The 15,104-nt window shown below is 36.5% G+C and overlaps 1 protein-coding gene across 1 annotated transcript in view; it reads right to left on the bottom strand.

Moving 5' to 3' along the window:
• Positions 1 to 15,104, bottom strand: part of LOC105307800 (prolyl 3-hydroxylase 2) — a 36,114-nt gene that overhangs the window by 7,702 nt on the left and 13,308 nt on the right. The window contains exons 7-12 of the mRNA XM_011383417.1: positions 13,289 to 13,383; positions 6,917 to 7,044; positions 6,270 to 6,365; positions 5,561 to 5,711; positions 4,570 to 4,687; positions 3,446 to 3,521 (exon numbers count right to left, since the gene is read on the bottom strand). Of these exons, the coding sequence (XP_011381719.1) occupies positions 3,446 to 3,521; positions 4,570 to 4,687; positions 5,561 to 5,711; positions 6,270 to 6,365; positions 6,917 to 7,044; positions 13,289 to 13,383 (664 nt within the window). The remainder of the gene's footprint in view (positions 1 to 3,445; positions 3,522 to 4,569; positions 4,688 to 5,560; positions 5,712 to 6,269; positions 6,366 to 6,916; positions 7,045 to 13,288; positions 13,384 to 15,104) is intronic.

The raw sequence follows: 15,104 nt of genomic DNA, 5'->3' as shown, positions 1-15,104 counted from the left end.
GATTTTTAGGTCAAACGAGCAGGCTCTCCAAACTAAGCGAGCTTAAAAGCAACACTATATTAGGGGCCTTGCTTCCATGTTTAAAGAAGTGTCTGACATAAGTAGAGTTCATCTTCCTTTCTTGAGAAACACAGAAACTTTACTCATTACATAGGAGAGCTTAGAAAAGTAAAGGCAAATGAAGTGGTACCAACCATTCTAGTTGATAAGATGGCCCCATTCTAACTAGCTATTTTCTGAAATGACTTGATGCATGCCATTTAGAAGAATTTGGGGGAATAAAATGGGAAGGCTAAGCTTTTTCACTGCCAGTTTCAGGAGGAATATTTGGAAAATACCCTGAAGTTCTTGGCTGCTACCCAACACTCCCAGATGTGTCACCCACACGTGGAAAGTCAAAAGTAGTAGGAAGAGTCAAAAAGTCTGAGACCCAGGGGATCCGTTTGTGTGTGTGTGTGTGTGTGTGTGTGTGCATGTGTGCTCACGCACGCTTAAGGGAAGAGCAGGGAAAAACAGTTTTGATTAGTCTTCTATTCATAATAATCAAGGAGTGATTTGTCTTTGCCAGAGAGTTGCTTTTCTTGAGCAGCTTTACCAAGGTGACTTTTCTGATGTAAATCTAGAGAGTTCAGTAGTTACCGGTGCCCTCGGTATCAGTCTGATTTCGTTTTTCTGAAGAAGGAAATTGTTGTACATGTCCACATAGAAATAGCAAAACAAATAACGCCAGACAAATACACCATAGGATAGAGAAGCTTTCGTGTACATATGGCTTTAGGGTCTCATTTCAAGTTTTCTGGCTGCTCATTCCCTGATGCTGGTCAGACTCGACCACAAGTGGTTGCTGCTGCTTCTATGTGATTTTACTGAATCTTGGCAACAACATCTCATAATACTAAAGAAAAGGCATGGGGACGATTTAATGCTCTCTCTCTCTGATGAAATTGGAAGAATGAAAGCATTTTTACACATGAAGAACTTTGAGAAACTTTAGCAAAAGAAGCTATCAACTGCCTGAAGCAGTTGGAATTGATTATAAGTGTGTGGGCTCACAAAAGTCTCTAGAACTAATCTTATCAAAGAGAGAGTGTCACCTGTTATATATCAGGTACCTGGAGGAATAAACAAGCTCCACTGTTGATATTGTTTCTACAGGAAAATATGTTCTGAAGTGTAGATAAATGACTGTAAACATACTTTAGGAACACAGATCCAAAGTGAATTTCATTTTTCATGAAGCAAATGGAACTCATTAAATTTTATCTTTTTGAAACTTGCACAGAGAACCCCAAATCCCTAAATACCCATGTTCCACAAATAAATGCTGCTGTTGAAATAATCCATGTATCTTCCAAGTATGATAAAATTCCTTTTGCTTTCCATCTAACAGATGATTACATGTTGGAGAAGACTTTGTGCCAGACCTATCTTGAATAAATGTAAACCTTCAGCCACCATTGTTAATTATATAATTTGCAGATTTTTTTTTTTAATAAAGGACTTAGAAGACTTTATCTCCTTGTGTAGCCCCAAATTAGGTTATTTCTCACTTCATTTGTCCCTCCAGAGTAAAAGGAAGAAAAGCTGAAAAGGAAAACTGTCTATTTCTCTTTGTTATTGGGACTGGTTACCTAAGAATTTTTATTACACAATGCCCTAAGAACTCTACCATATGCATTAATATGAAGTAGAACTAATTTGGGAAGATAAATCTCCCAACTTAGAGCTTTTGAATGAAAATATTGTTTTAATTAATTTTACTATTTCGGGGGGAAATTAGATTCAGTAATTTTTAAAATAGTTACACTTTTCTCTTAAAAGGATAGCTCTATTAAAGGAGAGCATTGTCTGCTTTCACATCTTTAGAAAGAAGAATTTCCGTTAACTTGCATTAATCAGTTAATGAATTACTGACTCATACATAGTATTCCAAGGATTAGTTACTTTCAAGCACTGAGCATTTCCAAATTTGGCCACGAGATGGACTAGAAGCAAAGAAATCTTTTCAACCACCACCTGTCTGCTTTTTCTTTCCAACTGTGTGAGATGCCTTTTTGAATCTTAGTGTTAGCAGAGCTCAGAAATCAAATCTTTTCTGCTCAGAGGCTCTTCAAAAAATGAAAATTTTGTATGGGAATTTTAAACTCCAACCTGGACCATCAATCTTGATTTAACTTCCCAGATCACGAAGCATCAAAATACTCCCATGTTAATACATAAGCTTTTCTTTTTTTCTTTTTATTAAAAGTGTAGGGCATCATGGACTTTTAAATATACATGATTGTATTAAACTGTAAGAAATGTTATCTCTTAGTTATAATAATGTTTCTAGAGAATTTTAACCAGAATCCCTGTAGGTTTCTCCTTTAAATTCAGTAACATATAGTTTTCGAATATCATCTGTTATACTCCAGTGGTATGTCATGAATGGTAAATGGCTGTTTCACTATTAAGAAAAAGCTGCAAAATATGATGTGAAAACCATAAAACTAAGAAAAAATGTGGAAAATAGCTTATATAATACTAAATCCTTAAAGTTTATCATATGCATGCCCCAACTATTTAGATTTTGTATGAAGGGAAGAGATATTCATAATCTATTGATAATTTAATTATCTCCTTAATTAGCAAACCTGTTTTTCTTCCATGGAGTATGCTCTTGGGCTTTAAGACCGAAAGACATTGGCCATGTGGTCTATAAGTTTTCATTAGGCTGATTTTCCAAAGGCCTCAGTTTACTTAGGAAGATGGTGGTTGAATTCAACTTTGAATATTTACCTATGAAGGTATGTTTAGAATCTCATTCAAAGCATGTCATGTGAACACACACAAACACACACATATGCATACATGAATGTGTACAAATCAATTTGCAGGTATGGGTTTACTTGCAGTCAAAATCACATGCACTCACACATTCACGCATATATACATACAAACACATATACATGCACACAAATACGATCATTTGATAACTAGCGGTCTAAAGGCCAACATTCAGTCCAAGCACTTGCAATGCCAGGTTACTTGAAAGCAGGTCTGTAGAATCATTCGACTTGTCCTAGGCTTGGGTGACTTACGAACTGGTATTTTTTATTTCCATCAGATTACTTAACAAAGAATTAAAAGATCGAGGTTCTGGTTCCAAGTCTAATTTAACTAGCTATATGATAATGAACCAAGTCTAATTTAACTAGCTATATGATAATGAACAAATCCTTAATACCTCTATTCTTTAATTTTCCCATCTATAAAAAGAACTGGACACTTTTTATTGATGGTTCCATTTCTATCATTTTATGATGTATACATTTACTGGGCCTCTTTCCACCTCTTGAATTCTCGAGCTCAGAAATATTTGAAATCCAATGATCTGAGTCCTTAAAAAATGGCAAGATGGAGATAAAAAAATGTTAAATAAATTTGTAAGAATAGATTTACTTACAGTCACAGTCTTGGCATCCATCTCAGTGAATATGAATTCTCCTCCTTCAAAATCGTCATTCATATATAGGAGAGCACTACAAGAGGAAAGGGGGAAGCACCTGGACTATTACATGCTTACAACGACATTGCCACAGAATACTGAAGACTGGTGATAAACTGACAGGCCTGATTAGTAAGTTTCTTTGAACTAGACATAGAAATAATTGACCCTCCTAATCCTTAAGAATAAGATAAGATGTATTTTGAGTCATAAATAAATAAATACTTCAGAGGTATTTATAAATAAATAATACCTCTGAAGTATTTATTTATTTCACTTACATTAAATTTTTAATCACAGTTCAAAGTTCATCCCATATTTCACTTTCCTAAGAAAAAATCTTACTAGAATTAATCCAGCCCTTTAAACCCGCTCACATTACTTACAACTCTCTTCTTCTCTTTTATACTAGTGACTCTAAAGAATCTATTTTTTCCTAACTAACTGGAGAGCTCCAATGGTGTAGCCTGGCCTTGCAGATAGGGAGGGCATTCAACAAATGTTACTGTACAGAGCACAGAGTAGTAATAATTGACATACTGTTATATACATAGTGACTACAATTCCTGACTCTTGTCTTTACACACTAAAATATCTTTCAATAAGAGAAAACATTTTTTTTCTCCTGAGTTTCCAGTTTCTTATTTATAAAATGCAGACATAGATAAGAGCTGTGATGAGGTTCCTATACATGTTGAGATGCATCTCCCTGTTTTGGCTGGCTGTGGTAATGAGGGATGTGTTTTAGTGAAAGCCAAGTGATCATTAACAAAGATTATATATATGCATATGTATATATACACATATATATATGCATACACATACATGTTTGTGTATATATAAATATTTACATGTACACACTTTTATATTAAAACAAAACATGATTGGATTTTTTAAGGTAAAAATATGAGATGATAAAAATCACTTTCTAGTTGTGGCAGCTGCTTCAAAAGATTATTTGAGAATCTCTGCTTCGTAGAGATGAATGTGATGACAAGCAAAACAGATCAGCTTTCCAGTTTCCATGGGTTGTTGATAGCTGTTGGGCAAAAGCTTGGTTTCGAAGTAGGTGCTGGCTGTACCTATAGTCCCGGAATGTGTAAGCAGGAGGCTCCTTCCAGCACTCGTTGGCCTCTGGATCCAGTAGGCAGTTGTCAGCATGGATGGGATGACTGAGGTCATTTCTTCTATCCTGTTGACCTGTCAGAAAAGGGAACAGCAACAAATGAAAGCAGGAGTGGAGTAACCTCCAACAGCAAAACTGACAATCTGACTCTCTTCTCTCATTGCTGGTGCCCCTTGCAAATTTGAGGAGACAGAAATCAGAGCAGAACGGATGAAAGAACACTGGATGAGCAGTCAAGAGACTCTGGTCCTGCTTTGATATGAACCTGACATAAAACTGCACAAGGCACACCTGCCACTTCAGCTATAGAAGTTATCTGATATAAATAGACATACAGGCATCCCATGCATTTCCTGGGTTGTACTTCATGTGGAACAGTAATAGGAGGAAGATTAAATAAACATGTAAAAAAAAAAAAATTGATTCAGCTTAAACTTCTCAAATGTAAAAGTCTCGTCCTGTGACATTATCCCTCCCCTCTTACTCAGGAGGGTGTAGAAGAGAAGATCTAGAGAAGAAACAGTGACAGCATGGAATGAGGGGGTCTCTGACTTTTTAAAAAAAAAACATTTCTTTCAACAATCCCTTCATCATCTATGCTTCCACTCAATATTTGTGGACATAATAGGAGACTGTGATTTCCAGGTTCCTGGTTCCCTGAAAAGTAAAACCCTAGAGCAGAAAAGCATTTTTCTGTGTAACTTAAGAAAGTAGGAGAAATGAATATGAAAGAAAAAACAGGAAGAGTGCTGGTCTGCTGGTACTTTAGGGGACCAAAGAGGAGGAAAAGAAGGAAGAAAAAAAATAATAGTAAGTTTCTTTTGTTTTAGAAACTTAGAACTCTTTTACTCCATTAGTCTAACATGTAACAGAGCTCTGTTTCACATTGTTTTCTTTCCCATCTCACTGTAGGTAGAAGGGAACAAATTCAGACTCTGGAATCTCACCGGACAGGGCTGTTCGGCAGACCATGTGTGTATAGGAAAAATACAGGGTTGAGTTCAGCATGAAATAGGATTCTACAATCTTTCGAGCTTTCTCGCTGATGTCATAAAACAGACGGGCACTCTTCAGTGGGACTCGGCCTTCGTAACCAAACTGAAGAAAAAGAACAGAAGATACCACTGAGTTGATTGGAGGGCTTGAGAAAAACAGACACTAGATTTCAAGTAAGCCAATATGGAGTGGTTACCTCTGCGTTGGCTCGTGGGAATACTACTATGTGCTTGTGGATTTTGGTTAGGCGATAGGACCACTGAAACAAGCCCTTCCTAATCATAGAGGGAACATTAAAGGCTAATCATTCTCTATTCTCTTATAATACTTTTCTCATTCTTCTCTAAAAACACTTCTCACAGTATAGAATAATTACTTGTTTGGGTATGTTTTCATCATTGGGCCATGAGCTCCTTGAGAACAGGGGGGCTGTATATTATCTGTCAAATGCAAATTTAGGAAACATTGAGTTTGATAAATTGATGACTGAATGGAAAAATGAAAGAAGGATTAAAAGCAATGTAGGTCCCATTTCATACTTGCTTCTTTTAACTGTCCTGAAAAGAATATATTCTAAGTTCACTCTCCTGTATCTGCCATTCACAGACAGTCCTAGATTGACACTTAGGAATCCAAACCCAAAAGAAGTTAAGATTTTACTTTGAGTGCTTTCAGGACAGTTGCACCTTCGAACTTTTCATTGGGTGTATGGGGTGAAGTTTTTCCTCTGTATCCATCACCAACAAGCATGATTCCCTGGAAGGAAAACATAAGAAGATGCTTTCTTAATAATGACTATGAATTTATCAGGTTTCCCTTTCTGCCTTGATTGCCAGGAAGCTAAGAACCAGTCAATACTCTGAACCATTCCCATTTTGTTCCAGGGCATTGGTATTATTAATCCTTCCAATCAAAAGAGATATATTTATTTAAACTTCACGCTACATTTTTATTATAAAATACCACCACTTTTTATAGAAATAGGTAGAATATAAATGATTAATATATTAGTTAATTACTGATTAAAATAAAGGAATTTCCTTGTGACCTTTTATGGTAGTTAAGGCACATGGGGCACATCCTAGAAATTAAGCCACTAACTATTCCACATCCACTAGCTAGATCCACTAGCTAGGACTAACTAAAGTCTTCCCAACCCAAAGGCCATGAAAGTGCCTCCAAAATCAATGTCCTTCTCCTGAAGAAAGTGACATTTCAGGCCTGGTTTTCCAGCTTCGTGCGAGACCAGAACCAAAGCACTTCCAGGTGAGCACCGGCAGGTCCCCGCCCTCTCTGGGTGTCCTCACACTCGCCACACCGTGCAGCTCACGGCACTGCTCTTCTGACAGGACGTTATCCAGGAGAACCCGCTGCGTCCCGTTTAGCTGCTCCGAGTTATAGACGAACGTGATGTTCTCATAGAGGAGAGGGCCGCCTAAAGGGACAGAGCACAGTTTTCTCTGTGACCTCTGTCCCCAAGGGGGAAATCACAGCTTTCAATGTGCAATTCAGACAAGTCAGTTTCCTCATGAATATTTAGGAATTCAGAGACAAATTTGGAAGCTTGATAAACACAATACAGATTTAAGAAAAAGGCAGATGTCTGACTACCAGGTTTCTCCAAAATGTCATGATAATACACTACAGTTGTAGAGTATCTTGGGTTTGGTCAACTATCTTTTCATTTTATTCCAGTGAGGATCCTGCAAAGGAGACTGGGCATCTCATTCTCTCAGCAGTTGGACCCATCCTTCTCCACAGCCGTTGGTTCTTATTTCTTATAACATCCCCAGGCACGACATACACACCTCAGTTTCATAGGTATGGGGAACAATACCTTCACCAGGAAACACAGATAGTAAATGCATCATCAGGACAGTCACACCCAAGTTACCCAACTCATTCCTCGTCTTCTTTCTACAACCCAACGGACTCTACATGGTCTGGCTTTTGGAACACTTAGTCTTCTCTGCTCTCTGGACAAATCTTTATACCACGTTTTTTACACAAAAAGGTTTCCTGTAGACACCTGCTCTCACCCTGGATAGAGTCTACAACTTTATGAAGTTAGCCCCACACGGGCTCTTCAGAGAATGATGCTTTTGGGGCATGTTTTGGTGGTGAAATTATAAAATCTAGATCTGACGAGGTTCTTTCCTCACAAAAAGTAGGATTAAAGGACAAAACCTCTAATGGTGAGGAAATCATCAGATGTAACAGAGGGTAACCATCTTGAACCCAAAAAATGAACAGAAAAAAAAGGTTTTTTTTTTTTTTTTGGTTTCAAGTATATAGTATATTGGTTAGACATTTAGATACTTTATAAAATGATCCCTCTGATTGCTCTTTCTCTCCTCTGGCTGTCCACCTAGCCATTACATTAATGCTGATTGCATTCTCAATGCCGTGTTCCCCATCCCCGTGACTAACATCAACTACTAATGTGTACTTCTTTAACCCTTCACCCCATTCTCCCAGCTCCCCAAACCCCCTCCCCTCTGGTTGTGTCCAAATTGTCCTCTATATCTGTGAGTCTGTTTTGATCTGTGAGTGTGTTCCTTTGTTCCACAGATTTCACATATAAGTGAAATCATATGGTATTTCTCTTTTTCTGCCTGACTTATTTTACTCAGCATAATAACCTCTAGGTCCATCCATGTTGTTGCGAATGGTAGGATTTCATTTCTTTTTAATGGCTGAGTAATATTCCATTGCATATATGAACCATAAGATTCGTATCCAATCACCTGTTGATGGCATTTTTATACACCAATGATGAACTTTCTCAAAGAGAAATTAAGAAAACAATTCCATTTACAATTGCATCAAAAACAATAAAATACCTGGGAATCAAATTAACCAATGAGGTTAAAGACCTATTCTCAGAAAAGCATTGGCCTTTTTAAAACTCCTTATAATACTCTCAAAGGACCTGATTTGTGCCTGTCAATAATAACTGCACGAACACACTGGCTAAAATGTGTCAGTTGATATGATTTTACTTCCATACTTGCAATTATAATGTAAATACAGTATTTATTTTTATGGTTTCATATGATTATAATGCCAAAATCAATTTATGAAATTAAATAAAAACAAGACCATAAACCAACTAAATTAAAATTAACAATATTAATAAAATGGTTAACATTATTTTGTGGAAACTAAAAAGCTTCCACATGAATACTCTACTGACTGATGTGGCCCAGGTGCTTTAAGCCAGCATTCCTTATAGCTCTTTGGGTGTGAAATGACTCATTTATTCTATCATAAATTTTCTCTGTTGAAACTATTACAAAATCTTAGTGTACCATGATGAATTTTGGCCTTCACCTGGTCCTCATACATTATTTATAAGTTCCTCCTACTTGATTTCTTATTAGTCTTCAACCGTTGAAATATTATAAACTGGTGCCAATGTGATGGTAACTAACCATACCCCCTGAGGTAGGAAGTTTCTGGCAATATTTGGTTATAAGGTGGTCATTCAGGTGACCTACTAGCTATCTCTCTTAATATTTTAAAATTGCCATGAAATTTATAAATGAAAAATTTCTTGGATTACAAGAATATACCCATAAGTTCCCAGTTTCAATCTTTTGGATGAATAAGAAAAAAACATTTTTTTTTTTTCCTACAATTTAGTGTTTCTCAAACTTGTTCTACAGAAAATTTTTTGATGAAAAAAGTTTCTTGGTCAAATGTGTTTGGGAGGTACTGGGTTAAACAAACATTAAGAGGTTTCTTAGGACTTTTACCATGTGAACAGGCATATGAATATCCTAAGTATCAACGTTGCATAGAGCAGTTCTCACCCTTAACTGAGCATAATATCCTCTCGCCTTTCCTTTCCTCCTTCCTATGGCAGAGATATTCTAAGATGGACCCTAATTACCACTGCCTCCTGATATTCATAAGCTTGTATAATTTGCTGCCTTTGAGTGTGGTCAGTGCCTAGATCTTGCTTCTAACCAATAGAATATGGAAAAAGTGATGGCATGTCACTTCTGTGACTGCATTACATCAAGACTGCAACTTCTGTCTTGTTAGCAGACTCAATCTATTGCCTTCTCTGCTTTGTTTGATTCAGCAAGTGGCTGTATTGGACAGGCTCACATGGCAAGGAACTGAGATCATCCTCTATCCAACGACCAACAAGAAACTGGGGACCACAATCTAATAAGCTTTTAGGAACTGAATTCTGTCATTTGAACTTGTAAGAAGATAGTTTCTCAGTCAAGCCTTAGAAGAGACCCCATCCCTGATCAACAACTTGATGGAAACCTTGCGACAGATCGTGGAGCAATGGACCCAGCTAAGCGATCCCCAGACCTCTGACCCACAGGAACTGTGAAAGAGTAAATGTATGTTATTGTAAGCTGCTCCATTGGTGCTAACTTTTTTCATAGCAATAATAATAAAAAACAGCGACTTTTGTTCCCCACCACAGGATCTATTAACATAAAAAACAGTTTGCTTGGGAAAGGTTGATCTACTCTATATAGTAAATTAAGATTCATAGCCAAATGTGGCAGTCTCTCCAATATTTGGAAAAGTCAATTGTTTATTCCACTCCCATTTAGAAATATAAAAATAGATTTTCCTTCAATAAGAAAGACAAGATACTCAGAGGTTCACAGAAAAGCATTTTCTAATATAAAACTCAAACAAATGGAAGACAGACTAAGAATTTATTGAACTAGGTTGCTTTGTACTTTGCCATGTTTTTCTCATTTTCTATATTGAGAGTGTATTACTTTAAATATAGTTTATTTTTAAAATATGATTTTAAAAGTTACTAAAACTAAACCAGTAAGAGAAATAGCTACTATTCTTAAGCTCTATAGAAGTATTTGCTATTATTATTATGATGGTTATTATATTAGTAAAATATGCCTAATAGATTGTGTTAAGTTCTGAGTCATCTGAATAAGCATAATGGAGAATATTAAAAAGATATTGACAATTCCCCAAACCATGCCATAAATAATATACAAAGATCAGGTGAAGGAGCAGAATGCTAATGGAGTCTTAAATACCTAAACTCTAATGGTTGAGGTAGAATCTGTACTAGAAATCTGCCTTTTATGTAGCTAACAAAATAACCACCGAGCATAGAATTTTATACAGAGGTTTCCCACACATACATTTAACAGAAACAACCAACTACCCACACACACACATACAAAAAAAAAAAGTAAAAATAAACCTGTCATTCTAAAATGCAAGTCAGTCAGCCTACGAATGACTAGTAGCACACCAGACAGAGAGAAAAACGTTAAAATAAAAATAAAAATGCAGTCCAATGTGTTGTGGTTCCTGGGGCCTGATTTGGTGGCTTCAGCCAACTGTTACCACAGTCCAAGGAGATTTAGTTAAACAATTTAATTCTTCTCTCATTCATAAAGTATGTGCCTGGCTCTGACTCTCCAGTTGCAATAAAGAGAGATCATCTTGGAAAACACTCCTTTGTGCTCACTGCTTGTGGCTCATGGCGAGAAAATTATTTTACCAAAGTATCACCATGTCATAAAGACATGATGTGGGTGTTCTAAGAAGCCCTTACATGAGCAAAGCCCTTTAAAGTTTACATAAGACTCTTCACGTTCATCCTTTCCAAAAGTTGCTGTCCTAGTTTTACAGATGGGGGTCATACAGATGAGACACTGAGTCTCTAGTTATCTATTACTGCAGAGCACATCAGACTAAGACGACCCAGGAAACCTGGCCTCCGGATCTCACATTCAAAGTTATTTCTACTACATACCCCACTGACTCTGAGGTTGTTATTGAGCAGGACCTTTGGAAAACTACCGGTTGAAAGGAGAATGGATGAGTGACAGATGTTTTTAGGAAGCTGACATGCATATTCCACAGACTGGAGTCACCCTGGGCCACTCCCATCTTCATGCTTGGGAGCTGTCCAATATGAATATGACTAACTATTGTTAGGTAATCAGAGTGGATGACAGTATATTTGTGGAAAATGAGAAAAGCTGAAATGCATTCTGCTCCGCGAGGCACGTATCCTTTCTTGTCTTCCTGACATCACTTGCAGCCAGCCTAAGATAAGAAAGTATTTTCTGGTTGGAAACTTTGCTTCTCTGTCTACCACTGTTCTTAGTTTAGACACTATTTAAATCTCTAGTGACTGTACAGAGGCTTTCCAGAAGATTTCCAGAGACTATCCTAATATCCATTAGCCCATTCAACTAAGCAAATTCTGCAAAAATGACAGAATTTGGTAACCCAGTCAGTTATGATTTCCTCCATCCTGTGACGTCTTCTGTTCTACTCTTTCCATTAGTCTTCTTTCTCAGTTACTGGACATCAGATTCCCTGGTAGCCAGGAAAAAAAAAATGCCTCAAAATTTGCCAACTGTCCTGGAATTTCCTAAACCTTTACAGCAAAGTGTTGGCTTATTTTCATGTAACTTCCTGGGTGATTTCTCAGCTTAAAAAGCAACATGAACTCTGGCTGACCATGCAGCTCTCTGGCACTTGAAAAAGAGCTTGGGCTTTGTGGCTACAAGCTGAGGTCCAGGTCAGATTAGATGAGCATATTATCCTGTTTACTACCTCAAACTGACTTGGAAACTAAGGAAGGAAAGGGCTGGAAAATGTGAGAGCTGTGGAGAGCCAATAGTTTTCAAATCAGCTAGAAGAATGTGCTGACAAGCTTCTTGTTGGGAAAAGGAGTACTGTACTTCTCAATGCAAGTTTTTGAAAACCTCTTCTTATCTTGCAATTAATCAATAGGGGACATTTTAGACATCTAGACACTTCTATGTTTCATAATTAGGTAAAGAAGACAAAATAGATTTGGGTTCAAAAGCTTGGGTTCCAATGCCTGCTCAACCTATTATGAGCTGTGACTTTGGACAAATCACTAAATCTTTGTAAATCTCATTTTTCTTGCCTGTGAAGTGGGGACACTTTTCTTACATGAGATGCTGCCAGTATTAAAACAAATTGTGTATAAATTTACTTGAAAAATTATAAAACATAGAAATAATAATTATTAAGGATTACTTCTGCAATTAGTACTACTATTATAATTAATGCATTATTATAACAATGTTCGGCTTTATTTAAAAACTGTTTTGGCAACTCTCCACCTATGTCTTCATTATTTTGATTTACATAAATAGGCATAAAATATTCTGTTCTCTCTAGCTCTGTGCCTTTGTTCCATCTGTTTTATCCATTAGAATGGCTCCTTCCATACCTCTGTCAATTCAACCTAAATACTACTTATCTCTCATAGCCCTGCTCAGGTATATGTGCCTCAATCATCTTAGATTAACTAATATAATATCCCACATGACCTGTCTCTCCAAGTTCCTCTGATACGAAGTCCATTCCACATAACCTAGCACTCACTCACTTTGTCATAGAAATAAGCCATGTGACCTCTCTAGTCAACTGAGGATGACAGTGATCATATAGTTTCGGTCTGGCTCACAGAACTCCTGTGGGAAACAAATGAGGGAGTGAATTTGGAAACTCTTCTGTCAGGAACCAAAGGTAATGATATACAAATCTGAGACATTCTTGTTTTTAAGACTTGCTTTCAGAAATTCATGAACTGTAGTAGCTTAGTCCTTATACGTGTAAGAACTGGTCAAATCCCATCCTCTCCTTCCCTGCCTTCTGAGTCAAAGTGCACAGATACTTACCCTCTCTTAGGTCTCGGTCTATCTTGGGTGATGATTTTTTCCCCACTGACAATCCATGAACTTCTACCCGCTCCATATTCACTCCTGAGGGGACACTGTTCATTAAAAAAAAAAAAAAAAAGTTGAAATAGCAAGTTCTCATTGAACAAAGAAGTTCGAAGGCAAAGAATACCTTATTTAGATACTTTATGACTCTTATTTTTGTTGAATACAAATCTCCCTATTTTTCAAGATCAAATTAAATGTCACTGTCTCCATGGAATTCTTCTCTATTTCTTCAATGAGTGTGCTCTATTTCATTTCTCTAAATCTTCTTAACAAACTTTATTACAGTTAATTGTATCTATAACTTAACCTCCTTCAGATCAGACTCTGACTCCCAACAGACCAGGAAAAAATTATCATGTGCATCTTTACAATTCTCAGAGTGCTGTATTATGTCTTCAATATAGATCGTGTTCATCACGGAACAATGGTTGAATTGAAATAAATCATGTCCTAGTGTAGTGGTCCTCGACTATTCCATGAAGAGGACACAAATTTGTGTCAAACTTTGCAAACAAACATGATAGTATGATGTTCTCTCAATACACACAGATTGAACAAATCTAAATGTGCATATGCATTCTTGGATCTCTTGCAGTAATTCTAGTCCACTCCAAGATTGAGTCCTTGAAGTCTAGTGAAAGACCACAAGATTTTGAATAAGAAGATCTAGATCTGCCAGTCTCCCATGGTGTGAGACCCTCAGAGAGTCTTTTGCCTTCTTGGGGCCCGTTTTTAAATTTGAAAATGAACAGGCTGGTCCATGTGACCTCAGGCATTTAATTCCAACATTCTATGATTCCTTGACCTGCTCATAACATGTAAATTGACTTTTGATTTCTATCATTTCAAAAAATGAGTTATCTTCATTTCTGATTGAGTTACTGACACCTAATATTTTAGCTTGCAGTAAAACTTTTTGAGCTTCTTGTTTTCAAATAAATGTAGTAAGGGAATTCAGCATTAACAGGAAAATATTATAGTTTTTTCTACTAATAAATCAAAAACAGCATCCAATTTTCTGTTTTAGAACCACAGAATGTTTAGCCTTCAGAGATCACCTGATCTAACTCTCCAATTTGAAGAAAAACATAAGACCCAAAGAGGAAAATAAATTATTCAAGGTTACATAGAAGTGACAGAAACAGCTGTGACCAGGATGCAGAGCTCCTAATTCCCAGTTTGGTACTCTTTTAATTATATCTTTTTGCCTATTCGTAGACTAAGTCCTTATAATAGGTATGACCCTAAGTATTTCTTCTCATTAAAAACCAACAGTTAACATACAATATTATATTAGTTTTAGGTGTACAACATAGTGATTAGACATTTATATAACTTATGAAGTAATCACCCCAATAAGTCTAGTATCTGTCTGACACCATACACGGTTATTACAGTATTACTGATTATAGTCCCTATGTTGTACTTTACGTCCCTGTGACTTTTTATAACTGGCAATTTGTACATCTTAATCCCTTCCCTTTTTTCATCAATCCTCCCAATCCCCCTCCTTTCTGGCAACCACAATTTTAATTTTTATACCTTTGAAAAAATTTTTTATGTAAACATTGGATTTGTGAATGGAGAACTCACCGATTCTCATCCTGTCGTCCTCCATATCGGATCCAATAATTCTGTTTTAAATTAAAAAAAAAAATAGTATTTTTGTCACTAAAACATGAGAAATAAAATACTCAAACTCTCAAAAGACCTAAAATTTTAGGAAACTTACATATTATATAAAGACATAATACACTTTGTTATTTAA

This window comes from Pteropus vampyrus, unplaced genomic scaffold (assembly GCF_000151845.1).
Source record: "Pteropus vampyrus isolate Shadow unplaced genomic scaffold, Pvam_2.0 Scaffold14, whole genome shotgun sequence".
NCBI lineage: Eukaryota > Metazoa > Chordata > Mammalia > Chiroptera > Pteropodidae > Pteropus > Pteropus vampyrus.
The sequence above is the reverse complement of the archived record's forward strand: the minus strand, read 5'-3'. Positions and strand labels throughout refer to the sequence as shown.